The sequence below is a fragment of the Pagrus major genome, chromosome 17 (assembly GCF_040436345.1).
Source record: "Pagrus major chromosome 17, Pma_NU_1.0".
In the NCBI taxonomy this organism is placed as follows: domain Eukaryota; kingdom Metazoa; phylum Chordata; class Actinopteri; order Spariformes; family Sparidae; genus Pagrus; species Pagrus major.
This window is the reverse complement of record NC_133231.1, coordinates 31,382,328-31,404,056: the sequence shown is the minus strand read 5'-3', so window position 1 is coordinate 31,404,056 and position 21,729 is coordinate 31,382,328. Positions and strand designations below refer to the sequence as shown.

At 41.3% G+C, this 21,729-nt stretch overlaps 1 protein-coding gene across 2 annotated transcripts in view; it reads left to right on the top strand.

Moving 5' to 3' along the window:
- The window catches only part of atp2c1 (ATPase secretory pathway Ca2+ transporting 1), a 52,257-nt gene that overhangs the window by 10,576 nt on the left and 19,952 nt on the right, over positions 1 to 21,729 (top strand). For both annotated transcript variants that reach the window (XM_073485363.1, XM_073485364.1), the window contains exons 2-3: positions 13,899 to 14,003; positions 14,959 to 15,075. In XM_073485363.1, coding sequence (XP_073341464.1) covers positions 13,899 to 14,003; positions 14,959 to 15,075 — 222 coding nt within the window. The remainder of the gene's footprint in view (positions 1 to 13,898; positions 14,004 to 14,958; positions 15,076 to 21,729) is intronic.

Below are 21,729 nucleotides of genomic sequence, written 5' to 3'. Positions count from 1 at the left end.
TTGGTCAAAAGAAATATGTTTTTCTCTACAACATGTGTTTGTTAGTTGTGTTTCTGCACTCTGCCGTTAGCTCCTGGCTAATTTAATTTAGCAGAGCAAAGTTTGGGTCAAACACAGATTGTTGTTTGATCCAGCACCAGTAAGATGTTTTTGGATGTTTTTGGATGTTATTCCCAGTTTTGGTCATGATGAGATTTTAGTTGTCAGTTAGATTGCTGCCATCTGGAGACGACAACCACACAGTCAGACTGAAACTATATTTTCTTGAGTCAGCTGTGATGTGGTCCTGAGTGAACTCATGTGGGTCTGACGAGGGCAGGGTCCAGGTGGAAAACGGTGATGTCATGTTCTTTATTAATTAATTTAGCAATATTTGAACCACAATGTGGAGACAGTTGTGGGGTTTGGTCCTGTTACCAGGTTTTTTTCAGGTTTACTCGACGGTTGTTGCATATTTAATCAGTCATAAATTGTCCATAATAAATTTAATCTTAATATAGTCTGTAATTTCACTTCATGTTGGGCCGTTATTATTATCATATCTGTGTACAAAACATTTGACAGCTCGAGCTCATGATAAATGAACAACAACCAAAAAGCTCAGAGACAAAAACTGTCTAAAGGAGTCATTGAGTAGCTTTGATACTCTCTACACTGATTTTACATTCACTCAGCTGAGGTGCTGCCCAAAACTGCTCCGGTGCTGAACCTAAGGCTCATAATGGAAGAGAAAACTGAGATTAATTACTAAATAAGAAGCGTTTTCAGCCGTCTGAACTTCTTTGATCAGTTCTCGGCTCGTCTTCAGAGATGAGACGACGTTTGTTCTCCCACTGAACTCGTTTTCTACACACTAATGTTGTTTTCTCTGCCGCAGTTTGCAGTTTTATTTTTAAGGGGAAATCCGTCTTGATAGTTGACAGTTTAAGCTGTGAAAACAGTTTTAGGTTTGCACCTGCAGTCAGGTTGTGTCTGTTCAGGTGTTGTGTGGCAGCAGCATGAACCTGCAGGCCGGAGCAGCTCAGGTTATCATATTAACGCCGTGACATCTGTCATTACCGTCACTGCTGACCTCTTTCCTTTGCTGCTGATTCACTCTGTTTGTTTATCACATTTAGCTGCTGCGTGTCTCCTAAAATCCACCAGATGAAAACTCGTCAGTTTCACAGTTTCTCCTCTTCAGACTCGGACTGTAAAAACATTGAAAGTAGATGAGAAATACCTGAAATTCACTCACCTCTGTAGCTACAGGACAGATACAGGTTCGTTCTCACACTGCTCACATGGAGATTTATTCGCTGAGTCCAGGGATCAAAACATCTGATGATCTGAAGCCCACCCTCAGACATCCTGCTGTTCGATAAAAGATTCGGTCTTTGTGTCTCAAAGAGAAATACTTGTTGAGCTGCAGAGGAAGGAGAAACATCCTGGCAGGTAGATTTTTATCGTCGTCACCCAACAATGAGGACTGAACAGGTCACGATATTTTAAAATGTACCAAAGAGTCATTTGAGTTTAGCTCAGAGCTGTTACACTGAGTAACAGTTCAGTTTGGAGAGCGTTATGAGGAAAATGTGATGTGCGATAACACTGATCGATGTTGAGACGACGATATGACCTGTGATAAGTCAACACGTACTGAAGTGTGCATATCAGCTGAACAGCTCACGTGGTTCTGCCTCAGGTACGCTGCTAACACAGAGCCTGAACACTGTCGAATCACCGCTGCAGTGACTCTGTGGACCCCCTGCAGAAGACCTTCAACCAAACACAGGTTGAGTTTAGGTAGTTTGTTTGCTGTTGGTGTTTTAGAGTCAGCTTTTCCTGAGACGCTTGAGAAAACAAAGCTTAAAACACACGTTTCCAAATTTGTAAAGAATTTGATTTGTTGAAGTCGCGGTTTGATTTTATTTGACGTGAGGTCCTAACAAGCTGTCGCAGCTGCTCAGCGGTTTGTTTTCTGTGGGAAAAGGACAGCAATGGTTGAACTGTGCAAACTTTCTTTTCAGACAAAATTAGACCAACTTTAAAAGATGTTCGGATCGGTTGAATTTGCAGTAATTCCTGAAATTGTGAGACGACACAGACTCACAGCAGTTGGGAGTGAAATCACAGTTTTGTAAGATGGAGGAAGAGGGAGCTGTGATAAGAGTGTGATGAAGTAAACTCACTGTAATGTTTTTAAATAACTCTTCATAGTGACGTGAAACATGAGCTGACAAAGTAGTGAAAGTTTTTTCCTCTTCATCGAGAGGAAAAGTGAAAAGCGTCTTTGTTCTGTGTCTGAACCCTGAGGGGTTTTTGACGGCGCTGCGGTCCTTTTGTTTCCTGCTGTCTTTAAACGCTGCCAGGATGCCGTCAGCTTCCTCTGCCTCCTCTTCCTCTCTGGACCTAAAGTCTTTGGTCTTCTTCTTCTTCTTCTGCCCGCTGGAAGGAAATAATCATCTTCATTTATGACAATAAGCATCTCAAATCTGCCAGTGTACCAGTGTTCAGTTCAGGTTTGAAGATGTTTGACGGCACCACAGACCGTAAATGAAAACGCTCACAGCAACTTCAGCAGTGACTGAATAGTAGTGTTCTCACTATACAATAATACAATCGAGTAGATATTCAATCACATGGGGAGAAATTGACAATAAGGGAAAGAAAATTTTAGATTTTTTATTAGAAGATAAATATAACATGACTTTAACAGCAACGAGATACATCTTCTGTTCTTGGCAAGTAGCAGAGAAACAGAGCAGCAGTAATAGTAATCATTCAATTTCACACTTTTTAAGAAATATTCAATTTATTCTCTTTTGATTGGGCTTTTAAAAATAATGTGTGTCGGTCAACTCGCTGTCAGAAAGAAGAGAGGGCGAGAACGTCCAGCCAGTATTGGTGTATTGATGTGATAGAAAGTTAGGATTTAAATGGTTTCATATTCAAAATCGATTAGATCAATTTGTTTCGGTGTATATGTTGTCCAATACACTCAAATACTTTTTTTAGATGATAATGCAGAAAAAGATGCTTCGGATCATTTAGAATTATTAAATTCCCAGTAAGTTGACTCTTTCAGTGCACTGATGTCATTTTAGACATTAAGTTTATTGTTAAACTGTAAAATATCCTGCTTCTGTTATTTATCTTTCCACGTTTGAGGAATCATTGCAAAAAAAATGTTATTTTGGTGGATATCGATATCCCAAATCTTACTTTCTAATAAAATCGATTATCAGCCTCTAAACGCGATCAAGAAATCAATATTTTTGACATCACTTGTCCCAGTCAGGTATTTTTCTCTTGAAACCGACATGATGCGATCAGCTAGACAAAAGATGTCTCACTCTGTTGGAGATGTTGGGACCAGAAAAACACTCGGGTGCTTCTTTTACTCATAAACAATCTTTGGCAGATTACAGAGCAGAGCACTCAAAGCCGACAACAGCCAAGTCTTATTTTGGCCTCCCATCAGTTTACTCACTCACTGCTGCCACCGTTTGTCTTGTCAATCTGTGAAAGTGACGAGCAGCGCCGGTTAAACATGAGAAGCTTCTTCCTGAATGTTGTCTTTACTGAGAGAGAGAGGGGGAGAGAGGGGGGGGGGGGAGAGAGAGAGAGAGAGAGAGAGGGGGGGGGGAGAGAGAATAACCAGACACGAGTCCAATCAATAATTTCTCACATTAACACTCTCCCTCTCAGTGAGTGAGATGTTTCTGCTGTGGCTTCAGTGAAGAAAGGATCAGATTTATTTTCGCTGATTCGATCCATTAAATTGTGTCCAGATCAGCTCTGATGCGGAGCCTCAGGTTCGGCTCGGGACGTCTCCGCTGTGAACTCCCTGCTCTCCCGGCTCAAGATGTGGATTCTTTGAATATTTCTCAGTTTATTAACGTCACTTAACGCAGTTGACCTACAGCCGCATGGATGAATCGATTACCTGTCAGCTTAAATTAATTGCCAACCATTTTGATAATCGATAATCAGTTTGAGTCGATTTTATATGAAAGAAAAAGTCAGAATTTTCTGATTGCAGCTTCTTAAATGGGAATAATTTCTGGTTTCACACTTAAGAAGCTGCAATCAGAGAATTTTGACTTTAAAACCGATTCATTGATCATCAAGTAGTTGACAACTTATTGATAAACTGTAGCTCTCCAGCTGTGGCACAGGAAACACAGGCAGGTCCACAGCAGAACTCTTGTACTGAACCAACACGTGAAATACCTGAAATATTTCCTGTTCTTTCCCAGCAGCGATCAGTCTGAAGTAATTAGACTCTCTTAATCTGAAGGTGGGCTCAGTGGCTGCTGTTGTAAAGCCCTGTTTGTGGGGATTGCTGTGTTATGTTTTACTGTGATAATTCTGCAGGCAGAGGTGGATTATGTTGTTTAATTTTGACTTGTGTTATTAACAGCGTTCAGTCACAGAAGTCCGTATAAAGTTCACTTGGTGCTGAATCAGTCGAGGCTGCAGGCCGGCAGCTGTGAGCTGTGAACCAGGAGTGACCGATGAGAAGAGATCACACCACGAGAGAACCCAGCTCTTTATTATCTGTTGGTCTTTTGAGCGACATTAAGGCCGGCGTTGTCACCTCGTTGAGGACGTTATGATTTGTTGGTATGTTTGTTTGTCGGCAGTGTAGGAGCCATTTTTTATGTTGTGCAGGTATTTGTTTTTCCACTAGGGGAAGTATATTTCAGTTACTTTCTTTTACCCCAAACCTTGCCCCAGCTGTTGTTGATCAGAAGTGTTGATTAGTTTGAGTGGAGTGGTGGTGGAAGACACACACAGTTTTTACACGGCAGCCAGAGAAACAGTAGAATCTCTTTTTGTTCTGTCAATTTACCTTATCCTTTTTGTTCAAATAAACGGGAACCTCACCCAAAGATATTACTTTTACAAACTTTTCTTTTTTATTCGCTCTGGAGTCGAGTCAAGAACGAACCATCCCAAACCACCACAGGTGACAAGTTTTGTTTTTTGAATAGTCACCACACAAGTAAAAACTGTTTGCCCTGGATGGAGGACAAGTAAAGAGCTTTGCCCTGGATGAAGGAAACAGCATTGTTGGAAAGAGGCTGCTGCTGCTTGGATCAAGAGGAGGCCATGGAGCTTGCAACCCCTCCCTCCTGTTCATCAGACAGAGCCAGAGGAGAAAGGTAAAGGACGCAGCAGACAATAAAACTGCATGATTGAAGAAACTGAGCCTGTTTGAGTGATTTAATGGAACTGGACAGTCTTGATGCATTGGATTGTGGAACTGGATGTCATGGATGTTGATGAAATGAAAGTTAATTGGAAAAAGGAGGAAATAATCAGCACCTGTGAATGACTGCAATTGTTCTGCTGCTGACGTCACAAGTTGACATATTTACAGTGTGGAAATGGATGAAAATGCTGATGTTGAAAATGTTCTTGAGGAGCGTGTTGCAAAAAGTGATGTTCCAACTGCTAAAGGTGATGTTGCAAAAATTGAGGAGCGTGCTGTAAAAAGTGATGTTGAAAAAAGAGAAAGAAAATTAACTGCAAAAGGTGTTTCACTGCTAATTGAAAACCTGCAAAGGAACCGGAAGTTAACCTTGAATCAAGCATCCAAAATCAAGTTGCAGATCAATAATCTGTTATGTGACAAAATAACAAGTGATACTTTGTGCAGTGTTGAAACCCTTTTAAATGAGTTTAACAAACTGTGTGAAGCTGCTGCTGAAACTCATGGTGCATTGATGGAAATGCCACTGCCTGAAGAAGAATACAAAAGGCAGCAAACATGGTTTGAACAGAAGTTTAAAGCAAATGAGAAATTCATGTGTGATGTGTATAAATGGTTGAAGGATGCACCAGAACATTGTGACAAACAGTCTGTAATACAGGAGGATGAGATTCAATTAAATGCTGACCAGGAGGATGAGATTCAACCCAATGACAGTATTTCAAATGTTCTCCCCCCTGGAAAAACACGGGTCTCATCTAAGTCTAAATCTTCATCCAAATCTTCCATCACAAGTTCTGCATGCTTACGAGCAAAGGCTGAAAAGGCAGCATTGATCCAACACATGGCTGCTTTGGAGAAAAAACATGCACTGGAGGCTCAGGAGGAGAAACTGCATGCAGAACAGGAACGATTAAAAAGACAAAAGGAACAACTGGAAATGGAAACCCAACTAGCTGCTGCTACAGCTAAAATAGCCATACTGGAAAGCAGTATGGTGGGAAGTGGCTCTACACCATCTGATGGAATGAATTCATATTTCGATAAAGCCACAAAATCAAAAATGGAAATGTCACAGAGGTCAAAGTTTGAAACAGTGCAACAACCACTCTCACAGCAACCACCTTCACACCTTCAGGATGCACGCCCTAAAGAAAGAAAGTATGTACAAACACAGCCTACAGAAACCTTCACTTCAATACAACCTATGCAATTCCTACCAAGAGCACCAGGAGGCAACACAACTGTCTTCAACTCACTGCAAGGTCACAGGTCAAGCAATGTTTGTACCACGCCACAAATGAACACAAATGAAAATAAAATACAGGACATTGGCAACATTATGCAGCGACAAACAGAAATCACTGCTCAGCTGGTTCAACAACAACACTCAGCATCTCTTCCACCTCGAGCAATACCCATATTTGATGGTGACCCTCTACAGTATGGATCTTTTATCATGGCATTTGAACAGGGAGTTGAAAGAAAAGTCAATAATCTCCAGGACTGCTTGTACTACCTGGAACAACACACCAGGGGGCAACCTAGAGAATTGATCAGAAGCTGCTATCACATGTCAAATGATCAAGGCTATCACAGAGCCAAATACTTGTTAAAGGAACACTTTGGCAATGAAATGAAGATTGGGGCTGCTTACATGGAAAAGGCTTTAAGTTGGCCACCAATAAAAGCTGAAGATGTTGGTTCTCTTCAAACATACATGTTGTTTTTGAGAGGATGTTGTAACATGATGGAAAGTCTACAGTATATGGCAGAAATGAATGTACCATCAAACCTGAAACAGCTTGTGATGAAACTGCCCTACAAATTAAGAGAAAGATGGAGAGCAGCTGTTTGTGACCTACAGGAGAGACGTGGAAGTAGAGTTTTGTTCTCTGATTTGGTCAACTTTCTGGAACATCAGATCAAAATTCTCTCTGATCCTGTCTTTGGTAACTTGCAAGACACACAAACTGCTACATTTAAAGGAAAAGCTCCCACAAGATTTTCACCCAGGAATAAAAATCCAGCAACTGTGGCAGCTGTAAGCACTTCAGCAGGTATAAAGTCTGCACAAACACCGCTCATCCATGCCTTGTCTCTATCAAAAAGCAAGACCACATCATGTTGCATATGTAAAGAGGATCACGCAATAGAAGATTGTGTACATCTTAAGAACAAAGTGCATCGTGAGAAACTTGATCTTTTAAGGCAAAGTGGTGTTTGTTTTGGTTGTCTAAAACCAGGTCATATCAGCAAAAGCTGCAAGAAACGTCTAACGTGTGATGTATGTAACTTCAGACATCCCACAATGCTTCACAACCCAGCTAAATTCAGAGCATTTGAGCAATCAAGCAACACGGTTGTCCCTCAGCAGACCTGTGCTCGCACTGGGGCCGGTACGCAGAAATGTGTTCTCTCAATTGTACCTGTACAAGTAAAGGCTAAGAATGGAGACCAAATTTTGACCACTTACGCTTTTCTTGACCCAGGAAGCTCAGCTACCTTTTGTACAGAACGCCTGATGAGACAGCTGAACATGGACAGCATCCAAACACACATCTTCCTGCGAACAATGGGACAAGCACATACTGTAAAGACTCATGTTCTGACTGGACTGGAAGTAGCTGGTTATGATGAGAACAGGTTTCTAGACCTACCTGAGGTTTACACTCAGCAAACCATGCCGGTTACAAGACACAATATTGTAACAGAAAAGGATCTGAGAAAATGGCCTTACCTGGAAAAGATTAAAGTTCCCGAGCTTGAAGTTGGAGTGGATTTGTTGATTGGCACAAATGCCTCAAAGCTTTTGGAACCGTGGGAAATTATTAACAGCTGTAATGACGGACCCTATGCTGTTCGGACCCTATTGGGGTGGGTGGTGAACGGCCCACTTAAAGGAAGTGGAAGTGATGCAGGGAAGAATGGCTGCCCTACTGTCACTGTCAATAAGATCTCCATTGATAAAGTGGAACAGTTGTTAATCACGCAATACAACCAGGACTTCAATGAAAGGTCATGTGATGACGCTTTAATATCAAGAGAAGACATGAGATTTCTTCACATAATGGAAAAAACAATTCGCCTTGAAAACAACCACTATTGTGTTGATTTACCCTTTAAAGTTGATAATGTCATAATGCCAAACAATCGATGCATTGCTGAACAGCGAGTCATGAGTTTGAAAAGAAAGTTTCAGAGGAACACAGAATATCATCAGGAGTATGTGCACTTCCTAAATGATGTCATCAAAAATGGTTATGCGGAGCAGGTGCCTCAACAGCAACTGAATGGAACTGAAGGTAAAATCTGGTACATACCACATCATGGGGTTTATCATCCCAAAAAGAAAACATTGAGAGTTGTATTTGACTGTGGAGCAAGTTTCAAGGGCACATCTTTGAACAGCCAGCTGTTGCAAGGTCCTGATCTCACAAATTCCCTTTTTGGCGTTCTTCTCAGATTTAGACACGAAGCAGTTGCCATCATGACCGATGTGCAGGCTATGTTTCACCAGGTTCATGTGTCTCAGAAACACGTTGATTTCCTTCGATTTTTGTGGTGGCATAATGGAGATGTGACACAACCTGTGGTGGACTTCAGAATGAAGGTTCATATTTTTGGAGCAACTTCATCACCGAGCTGCGCCAATTATGCCTTGAAAAGAGTTGCTGATGACAACACGGCTCAGTACAGTGACGAAGTATTAAAGACCATCAAGCAAAACTTTTACGTGGACGATTGTTTAAAGTCTGTGTCATCAGAAGAGGAAGCTTTGCAAATGGTACAAGATCTCACTGCTGCATGTGCCAAAGGAGGCTTTCGGCTCTCAAAGTGGATGAGCAACAGTCGAGCAGTTATTGCAAGCATCCCTGAAGAAAATCGTTCCAAAGCAACCAAAGAACTCAATTTGGATAAAGACAATTTACCTGTTGAAAGAGCTCTTGGATTGCACTGGTGTGCGGAATCAGACATGTTCATGTTCAAGATTGCACTGGAAAGTCGTCCATGTACCCGCCGTGGAATCTTGTCAGTGGTTAATTCTATCTATGACCCTCTTGGTTTCTTGTCACCGTTCACACTGCCTCCCAAGCTGATGCTGCAAGAGCTGTGCAAAAGAAAAATTGGTTGGGATGACACAATACCACCAACCTTTCTGCAGAAGTGGACACAGTGGCTGATAAATCTGCACAAATTGTCACTGTTAAAGGTGGAACGGTGCATCAAGCCAAAGAACTTTGGAAAGGTAAGCAATGCACAGCTGCATCACTTCTCAGATGCTAGTGAACACGGATATGGCGCTGTTTCTTATCTGAGATTGAAAGGCATCTCTGATGAAGTTAACATTGCTTTCATGATTGGAAAATCCAGAGTCACTCCCATGAAACAAACCACAATACCAAGGCTTGAACTCACTGCTGCTGTATTAGCTGTCAGACTGGATAAGATGATTACAAAGGAGCTGCAACTGGAATTGGACCAGTCAGTGTTCTGGACCGATAGCACGACTGTGCTTAATTACATTTCAAGTGAAACAAAGAGATTCCACACATTTGTGGCGAACAGAGTGGCTGTCATAAGAGAAGCCACAGAGGTGGCCCAGTGGAGGTACATTGGCTCTAAGCAGAACCCCGCTGATGAGGCTTCAAGAGGACTGTCAGCTGATGATTTTCTGAAATGTGAACGATGGCTCAAAGGACCAGAGTTTCTGCTGACTGAGGAAAGAACATGGCCAAAACAGGAGGTAAACAAACCTGCCGTCACCTTGGATGACCCTGAGGTTAAACAAGACCTCACAGTTAATGCTTGTGTTGTTGATGATGCATCCAATACCATGAACAAGCTTCTGACCTACTTTTCAGACTGGGAAAAACTCAAAACTTCAGTCGCCTGGTTTTTGAAGTTTAAAGATCTGCTTCAACAGCTAAGGAAAAACGGTAAAGCATGCAATAAAGGACATCAGCAACACAAAGCAAATATGAATGTTCAATCATTGACACGGGATGACTTACATACTGCAGAACTGGAAATTGCACGCCTCTGCCAACAGCAAAGATTTCACAGGGAAATCTCTCTCTTGGAGAAAGGCGCATCATCTGTGCCAACCAACAGTGACATCTACAGGTTGGATCCCATACTCCAAGATGGGCTGTTGAGAGTAGGAGGTCGTCTGAGAAAAGCATCCATGCCTGAGACAGTAAAACATCCAATAATTCTGTCTAAAGATCAACACATATCCAAACTTATCTTACAACACATTCACAAGCAAGTGGGTCACGCTGGACGCAATCACATGATATCTACACTTCGAAAAACCTACTGGATAACAAATGCAAACTCAGCCTGCAGAAAAATCATTGCTGATTGTGTTACCTGTCGTCGTCTTCAAGGCAGAGTTGGAGAACAAAAAATGTCTGACCTTCCAGCTGAAAGACTCCTGCCAGATTTACCACCATTTACTAATGCAGGTGTGGATTATTTCGGCCCTATTGACATCAAAAGAGGTCGCAGCATGGTCAAAAAGTATGGTGTAATCTTCACATGCATGACTAGTCGGGCAGTACACCTTGAAGCAGCCCACTCACTAACAACAGATTCATGCATAAATGCCATCCGACGGTTCATGTGTCGACGTGGGCAAGTCTACAACCTCAGGTCAGACAACGGCACCAATTTTGTTGGAGCTGAAAGAGAGTTAAGGGAAGCTCTTAAAGCCCTGGATCACAACAAAATTCAAAGTGCTTTGGCAAAAAGAGGAATAGCATGGACATTCAACCCTCCTGCTGCATCTCACTATGGCGGAACATGGGAGCGGATTATTCGCCTCATAAGAAAGGTGCTGTATTCCATTGTCAAACAGCAAACTATGGATGATGAAAGCTTTTGCACTATCCTTTGTGAAATTGAAGCCATTCTCAACAGTCGCCCAATAACCAAACTATCCGATGACCCTAATGACCTGGAAACACTTACACCCAACCACATTCTTCTGCTGAAGGCCAAACCTCTTCTTCCTCCTGGACTGTTTGATGATAGTGATGTATACATCAAACGAAGATGGAGACAGGTACAGTACCTGTCAGACTTATTTTGGAAGCGGTGGGTAAGAGAGTACCTTCCACTGCTCCAAGAAAGACAAAAGTGGACAAAGCCACGAAGGAATTTTTCTGTGGACGACATTGTTATTATCATGGACCCTTCTGCTCCAAGAAGTTCATGGCTAATGGGTAAAGTGACCAAAACCTTTCCAGACAGGAGAGGTGTTGTCCGGTCAGTTCAGCTGAAGACCAAGACAGGCTTTCTGGAGAGACCTGTCACAAAACTCTGCATGCTGTTGGAGACATAAAGATTGTTATTAAAGACTGAAATATGGATTGACTTCTAAAGAAAGAAGATTTGATTTATGGACATTTACTTCTAAAGAAAGAAGAAGAAGATTTGCACACACATACACATCCTTTTTGGCTCCTTTTTGAAATATGTTTATATAATTGTAAGTGCACACCAACACAATTATGGGGCCGGTGTGTAGGAGCCATTTTTTATGTTGTGCAGGTATTTGTTTTTCCACTAGGGGAAGTATATTTCAGTTACTTTCTTTTACCCCAAACCTTGCCCCAGCTGTTGTTGATCAGAAGTGTTGATTAGTTTGAGTGGAGTGGTGGTGGAAGACACACACAGTTTTTACACGGCAGCCAGAGAAACAGTAGAATCTCTTTTTGTTCTGTCAATTTACCTTATCCTTTTTGTTCAAATAAACGGGAACCTCACCCAAAGATATTACTTTTACAAACTTTTCTTTTTTATTCGCTCTGGAGTCGAGTCAAGAACGAACCATCCCAAACCACCACAGGTGACAAGTTTTGTTTTTTGAATAGTCACCACAGGCAGGATTACACAAAAAACTACTGAACAGATTTCCACCAAACTTGGATGGAGGATGAGTCTCAGCCCAGAAGAGACCACACTAACTTTTAGGTTTGGGACGGATCCAGGAATTATTTTTTCACTTTGTTAACGTTGAGAGATAGACCGTATTTTGGTATTTTCGTTAATTTCTCGGGGAATAATGTTTGGATCTTGGATCAGGCATATTTAGGTGGTATTTATGAGTGAGTATAAAAGGAGACTGTTGGGCATTGGTGGAGGTATGCGCTCTACTGTGTGCCATTCTAGTGTTCATAATGGATCTTCAAACAAACTAGCAGCCTGAATCTATGAATGAATGTCTTTTAATCGACTAAGATATCTCAACAACTATGTGATGGGTTGCTGTGAAATTCTGTACAGACATTCATGATCCACAGAGGATGAATCCTGTCAACTTTGAAATTTTACTCTAGCGCCACCACGAGGTGAACATTTGTAGTTTTTGAGTGAAATATCGCAATGCTATTGGAGAATTAGTATAAAATTCCTGACGTTCGTGTTCCCCTCAGGATGAATTTTAGTAACCTTGGTGATCAGCGCCATCCTCAGGTCAACATTTTAACATGTCCAGTACTTTGGTTTTGGGCTGCAACTAGCGAGAACTTTCAATATCAATTAATCCGGCAATTATTTGATTATCATTGAGTCTAAAATGTGAAAAAAATTTGAAAAGTGTCCAAAACCTCAAGACTCTTCATACACGACAAAGACAAGCAACAAATTCTCACATTTAAGAAGCTGGAACCAGAAATTGTTTGATATTTTTTGCCTAAAAAATGATCTTTTATCAAAATGTTGGTGATTAATTTCCTTCCGATTGATTGCAGCTCTGCTTTGGTTTAAATTTAAATACCTGCAGAACTAATGTCATTCCCATCAGCCTAAGTTTTGCTTTGTGTTTACTGCTTTCTAGCTAATTTTAGCATGCTAACACACTCAAGTGAGATTGTAAACATGTTAAACATTATACCTGCTAAACATCAGCATGTTGACATCGTCACTAGGAGCATGTTAGCATGCTGACATTAGCATTTAGCCCAAAGCACCGCTGTGAGCTGCTAGCATGGCTGTAGACGTTTTTGCATTGATGAGATAAAGTGATCTGTCAGGTGTCTCATGCTGGATTCATTTTTATCAATAAATAGTTTAACATTTGATTCCCTCTGATAAGTGTACCGTATGCTGATACATATCTTTATTCTGATTATAAAATTACAATGAAGGAGAAAGAATCTCACTGTCGCTTTGCTGTAAACCAAATCTACACATCCTCACTCATGAGGCTGATTTTGAATCTACCTTTTGTTGGTTTTCTGGTACAACTGTGTGTACTTTGATTTATAAAACATATCTGCCAGTAAATAATTACATAAACTGATTCTGGATCAGAATCATCTTTTCTCACACGACTGAAGTTGCTGTGTTTTCTGTTGCATTTCATTTTTCTCAACCTCTTTGAGGCGTAAAGCCGTCAGTTTGAACCCTTGGACTTTTAATGAAAACAAGTTGTTGTTGTTGTTGTTGTGCTGCTGAGCTCCAGGCTGCTGTCTCCAGTATCAGACTGTGCTTGGCTCATCTCGACTGTAAATGTGTGGAAGTGAACGCAGGTCAGCTGAAAGAGTTCAGCTAATGTTCCCTGAATGTCGAGACTGACTCGTCCAGTTCCTCCAACCTCCCCCACAGATAAATGTCCTGGAGCTCAGTGAAGAAGAATCTCTTCCTTCTTGTGTGAAGTTAAGTTTTTCTCTCTATCTTTGTGTTGCAGCTTTCCGAGAGACAACCCTCCAGTGAAGATGAGACCATGGTCCCGGTACTAACCTCCAGAAAAGCCAGCGAACTCCCCGTCAACGAAGTAGCGTGTGTCCTGCAGGTACGGTGTCGTCAGACCGGGATACACAGCTGTACCTTAACTGTTCTTCAGTCTGGAGCATTTTTACAGCATAATGCCTCATTGTGCAGATGATTTATTATTGTTTAGTAACTTTAAAGCTGCAACATGGCAGCCTTTTGATTTCATGCTCTAAACAAATAGGTGGAGCATATCTCCAGAGTAACTGCAAATTGCTGCGTAACTGTAGCTGCTGTTAGTTAGTTAGCTCAATTAGCCTTGCAAGGACTGGGGGAGTGATGGCACTCAAACTGCTAGCATAGTTGTTTGGACCGGGATGGGGCAGAGCTAGCTGGCTAACTAATACACAGACATCATAATGACTGTTACTGTTATTTCTTCACATCCTGTGGATAATTTTTGTCATTTTTTTTGTTTTCAACAAAAATTCTTACATATTGCACCTTTTAAGTTATGTTGCATTGAGACAACAATTTTGATTTTGTTCATAGCACTTTACACCAGTCCTAAGTCCAAAGTGATCATTTTGACCAAATTATAATTAAAAATAGTCTTGAAAGTAAAGAACCGTCACTGTTTTGTTTAAACGCTCTGAGCGATAAAATGCAAAACAACTTCTTTTGTCGTTCATGTTGCAACATTACACACATGAACACACCGAAGTTGGTACATCGACTTCCCAACTCGGGAAGTGAGACAATCTAAGAAGTACATGAACTCACTGTTGGGTGACTCACACACACACACACACACACACACACACACACAGCTGTGTGGAAATGAGGTGTTATATTTGGTGTCAGGAAAAAAAATCAATATCCTCATTCATCATTGATCCCTACATTGGCATTGAACTGCCTCCTGTTTATTCAGTAAAGGGTGCTCTACAGTAAATCTGTGGCAGGGCCAGTTAACACCTGCAAGGCCAGCTTGTGTCGGAGACTTGGCAGTGAAGTTGTTGTGTTGCTGCTGACAGGCCGACCTGCAGTTGGGTCTGACCCAGGAGGAGGTGAGCAGGAGGCGAGCCTACCACGGCTGGAACGAGTTCGACATCAATGAAGAGGAGCCGCTATGGAAGAAATACATCTCACAGGTAACGGATCACATTTATAAGATCCTGTTAATGTGTGCAGACAAAATAAAACAAGGCTGGAACTGATCACAAGGAGGAAAACTGTGAAAAAAGTCATATAAAGCCTTGTGACGCTCCAGAGGAAGCTGCATGTAATCTGATAAATTGTCTCCAGTGATGTCACTCAGTGACTCAGTTGCATGGTGGGTAATGTAGGCTCCAGGTTTTGAAAAAGAAAGAGAATGTGTAGAGTAAATAAGGTGATATCTCTGGCTCTTCTAAATCGGTTTTGATCATTCGTTTATCACAGTGTTAAAGGAGTGAGATGCTTTTCAAAACTTGGTGCCTACATTACCCACAATGCAACTTCACCAGATCACTGGAGGCACTTTATCGATTGAGTTACCCTTCAAATGTGACCGGTGGCCCAAAAGATTTCACAGTTATCGATTATTTGTTTTTCACACCGCATGAAGCCGACGGTCTGACAGCGAGCTGTGTGGTCTCACTGCTGTCGGGACTGGAAACGAGTACTGGTTTACAAAGTGTCCAGTCCGTCACAGTCGTTGCCTTCAGGCTTATCAATTCCTTTAATCGAGGTATGTTTTTCTGACAGTGATGCAATGATGTCAAACTCATGTCTCTACACTGCTGGAAACTTGCAAACAGAAGGAGTCATGGCTTCGTTTGAGGAAAAAACATTTAATGTCTGTAAAATGATAATTACAAGTCAGAGTGGAAGCAGCAGCAAAATGCTAAAACGTCTCTCTTTTTTCAACAAGAAGGAGCTACGAGAGAGGAGAGGAAGCAAAGCTCCAAAACATGACTTCATTTCTAAAAAGATGACAACAGAACTAGTTGTAACGTCTGTAAAGCAGACAGCAGCAATATGCTGAAACATCTTTCTACACATCACGGCCTTAACTATCAGGAATATTTGACTTTCTACGCACCAGTGCTGCTGTTTCCCAGCCGATCAGCACGACCGTTACTGAGAGTAAATATCCTGTATTATTAGAGCGTCAGAGCCCTGCAGGCAGCCTGAGCCGGTTTCTGCTTTGACTAAGAAACCTAAACTAAATTTGTGCAAATATTTTCTCTACACATTTAACATATTGAGAACCGGTTTAACAGTTTGCACACAGTCACAGACATGTCTTTTCTTTTCTTTTTTATCCGTTTCTTCAGAAATAGGTGTCTTTAACACTGGGGACGCTGAGGACATGTCCCCAACACTTTTTGAAATGGCTGATTTTGTCCCCATCACTTTTAAAGGCATAATTTAAAAAAAAAAATGTCCTGGAAAAAAGCATCTCTTGCACCAAGAAATCTTAACTAACACATGAGAATACATGAATTTTGAATGTGTTATTATGTACACATTGAAGACTGTTTAAAACACTTTTTTTTTTACATCTAAGCTCTTAAACATGGCATTGATACTAAAAACCTGTATAGGCCTAAATTTTATTTCCCCACGAAAACCCAATTATAAATCAGTAAGAGAATCAAAACTATAAATCAGATTCAGTAACATATCGACTCCAGTTTGTCTTCACACTCTAATCTGACAGTTTTCACGTTGCTGCTGATTAAACAGACGAGTCTCAGGAAGCTTTGACACATCCAGCAGCAGCAGCAGCAGCTCCAGGATGAAGCTAACATACTATTTTTATCTTGAGCCTGATAACTTGTCTGCAGGCTCGTCATGCTCCACAGTGTCATTGTTTGCTCATGGAAACACAATGTCAACTCACTCAGTGTTCAGAGGAAACTGTAAGTGTAATTACCAGAGCGGTTCTGTCTGTTTTATATAGTGCATCATGTTCATATCTCATACGTTTTTATATTTAATATGAATAAGTGAGTGATACGTTTTGTGTGTGTCAGCTCAAATGTATGTAGACTACACATTAAGACAACAACATGAAGCTGCCAGTGCGACATGTGTTTTATTGAAAATTGGGTGAATTGAGGGAAATATACACAACAGTTACAGAAGATTAAACACATTTTTAACCCACTCACACTGATTTTTGCAGAGTGCCTTAACTTTTACCTCTTCGTGTGTGATTTCCTTGAAATTAAATATGAATCACCTCCTAAATTTGAAGGTTAGAATATGAAAGTACTAAACGGTATCAGGCTCCTCAAGGGCCCTTTAAAGTCGAGCTCAAATGAAAAATGCCTTTAACCATCTAAGATCACGATTTAACATAAATGCCTGAAAATCTACCAAAAAATTTATCCATTTGTACTTTTCATTTTCATTTAGTCGTCCTTTTATCTGCCATCAGAAATGCAGAAGTAAATCACACTCTGCTTTGTTTTCGTAGTCCACAAATCATTTCTGGAGCTTCACAGTAAAACAGAGTTGCAGCATTCTGCTAAACAACTGAAGCAGCTGGAGATGATTTAAAACAGAGAAACAACCAGAAATAACAGATCATGGTATGAAAGACAGTATGTTGCAAAACTTATTTTGGTTGCTGTATCTTTTGGCTCACTAAACTTCAACATCGTGTTTCCTTATGTAATGACTAAAGACGTAGACACATTCAATCAGATTTAATAAGTATGTAACAGTGCAGAAAAACAGGACGAAGCAGACGAGAGGGAGACGTGGCCGATGTTTTCTCTCACATGTGTTCATGTTTGTATTACACCTCTGTAATGATAGCAGTAGTAGTTGTCATCATCACAATAATAATAATGGTAATAGTTAAAACCAGAGTTACAAGGTGCTGTACAAAGAAAACATGGACAGAAAAACTGAGTGAAAGCACGCAGATGGTTTTATTCATTAGGAAGAATGACTAGTGGAAACGTTATACCAGGAGAGGTGAACGTTATACCAGGAGAGGTGAACGTTATACCAGGAGAGACGAACGTTATACCAGGAGAGGTGAACGTTATACCAGGAGAGGTGAACGTTATACCAGGAGAGGTGAACGTTATACCAGGAGAGGTGAACGTTATACCAGGAGAGGTGAACGTTATACCAGGAGAGGTGAACGTTATACCAGGAGAGGTGAACGTTATACCAGGAGCGATGAACGTTATACCAGGAGAGGTGAACATGGACTCAGTCAGACTGGAGCAGTGAAATAATGGAAGCAGCCGGAGGGAAGTTTTTTGTTGCTGGTCTGTTTTGTCCACATGAACTCTGACAAGGACAGAAACTGCTGCTGTTGAGCCGAGCAGCCGGAGGAGGGGAGGGGAGGAGAGGAGAGGAGAGGAGAGGAGAGGAGAGGAGAGGAGAGGAGAGGAGAGGAGAGGAGAAGAGAGGAGGGGATGAGGGAGGGAGGAGAGGAGGAGGAGGGGGGAGAGGTAGGAGAGGGGAGGAGGAGGAGAGGCGAGGCCGCTGTGAGCAGCAACAACTCAGAGGTTAAATATAGAAAGGCAGCAGGAGAGGAGGAGGGAAAGGAAGAATACGGAGGACACAAGGAAAGGAAGTGAGGATGAGACTGAAGGTTTGTTTCTTGTCACCATCAGCTACAATCTGTCAGGTTTCCATGTAGAAACCGTTCACACTTGACCTGACAGGCCTGAGAGCGACTTGTTTTCACTCGTGTCTGTCTGTTTGTTTGTTTGTCAGCAGGATTAAACAAAAACTACAGAACGGATTTCCAGGAAACGAGGATGAAACTCAGGCCAGAATAAACACCATGAACTTTGGTGCTGGTCCTGGTAAAGGGACAGGTCCACACATATTTTTTCACTTTCTTTAACATTGCGAGAGAGCGTCTTTTTTTCACATTACATTTGTGTTCATGTCTCAGTGAGTAACACATGGATCATAATGAAAAATACCAGATATATTAAGATGGCCGCTATCTATGAGTTTACTGCAGATCCTGGACCTGGTCCGATAGTGTTGTGGCCGGGACATTGAGCCAGACCACAGAGCGGTGTTGACAGACAGAATATACATCAGAGCTAAAGTGGCACATTTTTAAATTCATTTATTTTGTCAGCGATTGGACTCAAAAAACACTGATGCAGGTAACTGATGCACTGTACATCATTAATCTACTCACTAAGACTGTTTGTTTTTATTGACACACCAACATTTACAAAAGGAGACACCTTTTTAATATTTTGAGGTTTTCGAGTATTTATGCACAAATTTCAAAAGGCTCAGAAAGTGGATTGACTCTGGCAGCTGTGAAGGAGGCAGTAATGAGTCTGAGCTCAGAGGAGTCTCTTATAACAGTTTGATTCGTAGAGCTGCTTCTTTATTAAACATTAAACAGACCAGATTAGAGGAATTCGTTGTCACGTGTCATAAAATCTTGTTGCGTGTCTCCACTTCTATGAAACATCTTTGTAGCTGCACGGACCTGCGACCCTGTAACTTGGTTTAAAGTTGGTCTCTGTCACATCACGTTGAGATGGATGAATCCTGCTCTCTGTGGATTAAACGGTGAAGAGTTAAACTTTTTTGCTGCTGCTGCGTTCAGTCGTGTCGTTGACGTGGAAACCGGGTCATTTGGATGCTGGAGCTGAAAATAGAGCTGGGACTGTTGGCCCGCTTCACTCAACGATCTCCGCCTTTTCGCTACGGATGACTGACACTTGTTTCAGCCGGTCCATACATCATAGCAAACACACACGCATGTATATCTGTCTTTGTGAGGACATAACTCGTACTCGAGACCCCTGATAGAAATATGATACTGAAACTAAACATCCCAGTAAGTTTCAAAATGTCCTCACTGGGAAAGTGTTCCCACTTTCTAAACCTGTCCTCCCTTCATGCCCTCATCTCCCAAAGGAATTACAGAATTTCCCAAACTGTCTTCTCTTTCCTCAAATCCCAGAATGAGCTCAGTGTCGAGCAGTAAAACTCAAATCAGTCCTCACAGACGTCCTCGCCGGCTGCCCAAAGTAAGGTTCAGTTTGGATCATTTTTAATGTCATTTTAATTATGAATATTTTTGAGCACGACGGGCGAGTGACACTGGAGGTCAGACTCTTCAATCTTCAACTGCTCACAACTACAAAATACACTGTGCTCAAAACTACTATTTCTCTCTATATCATTGTTTCTCTGCTCCCCTCCCCCTGCGAGACTTATCCTCCTGTTACACAGGGTTCCCGCGGGGTCTTAAAAAGTCTTAAAAGCATTGAATTTATGAATTTGGAAATAATACCTTTAAAAGACTTGAAAAAGTCTTGAATTTTGATATCTGGGTCTTAAATTTTGTGCTGTATGCATGGATTAAAGTTCTCCGTCGCTACGACGGATTTCCGTCATTCAAACTTAACAGAGGCGACTTATGAGATCAATGTAGATCGGAGGAGAACTGTTGGCTGATTTTTATTGACAGATTGTCACACTCTACAGCCAATGGTGTCGTTAACAGCGTGTGCGCGCCTGACCAATGACAGTGTAGTGACCCACACAGGGCGGGATCTCAACACGGAGCGGCGCTAAAGTTTAGCTGCTTAGCTAGCAAGGACTCGTCGCGCTGCTACGTTATCAACTGAGTTTAGTCAGCACGTGAGAACTCGTCTGACACGGAGAGTCTCCTGTTGTGTGCTACATGTGTGAAATAACAACTATAGTCTGGACTTTGTCTGCAGTGTATCTGTGTAAACGGCTTCATTCAGCTTCTCTCCCTCCCCTCTGGCACCGTGAGTTACCATGGTTACAGGAACGCCCTGAAACTTTATAATGATGATCAATAAGAAGTTTTTGGTTAGTTTGGCTGAACAATATCATGAATGTTGCCTGATTGTAGCTCAATGCTGAAATCTTGTATTATAACATATAGAACAAAGCCTCAGAGCTTCTTTGACTATTAACAGTGTGTTAGTGATGACAGAAAGGTGATAACTCGCCATCAGACTGACAAGGCTGCAAAAGTTGCTGTTTGTATGATGTATTTTTCTATTAAACGATAAGAGGCTCCCTTTACACAATATTATTAATAATAATAATTAATGATGAGATGATGAGAAGAAGTAGAAAAATAGCTTACTGAAAAGTTCTATAGATGGTTGATTATTTGAAAGAGTAAAACTTGGCGACAGCTAATGGGGGGCAAGGTGACACCACCTCATCCCTTACATACCCACAGATTTCTGTATTTCTTTATTTATTTTATTTAACCAGTAAATCACATTAAGACATGTCTTTTGAGTACTGTGGACGTCTTTTGTTTGTTGAATAAATGAACACTCTGAAATTCAAGGATTTCATTCTTCTTTGCCGGTAGGGCCATGAAATAGGCAGAGAAATAGGTATTAATTTTTGATATGAATGGTCTTAAAAAGGTCTTAAATTTAACTTGAAGAAACCTGTAGGAACCCTGGTTACAGTCACTTGACTGCTGCTCTTACTCTAATAGTTTTAGTTTAGATTGATTCAAACAGGATCATGTGATCAACAATCTCCCATCGCCGCCTGCAGGAGGTCTGTTTTCAAAGGTTTAAGGGAACTTTGGATCCAAGAACCTTTTTGCACCTTAACAATACAATACAATACAATACAATATGTCCATTTGGTTTGTTTTTGCCCTACAAGGGAAAAAGTCACCTGATTCTAACCTAACCCTCAAAACTAAGTCTTAACTGTCAAACAGCCCTATGAAGACGTGAGGACACAGACAGGATGTCCTCACTTTGTTGGATAAAAACCTCACTATATAGTAAATACAAGTGTATACA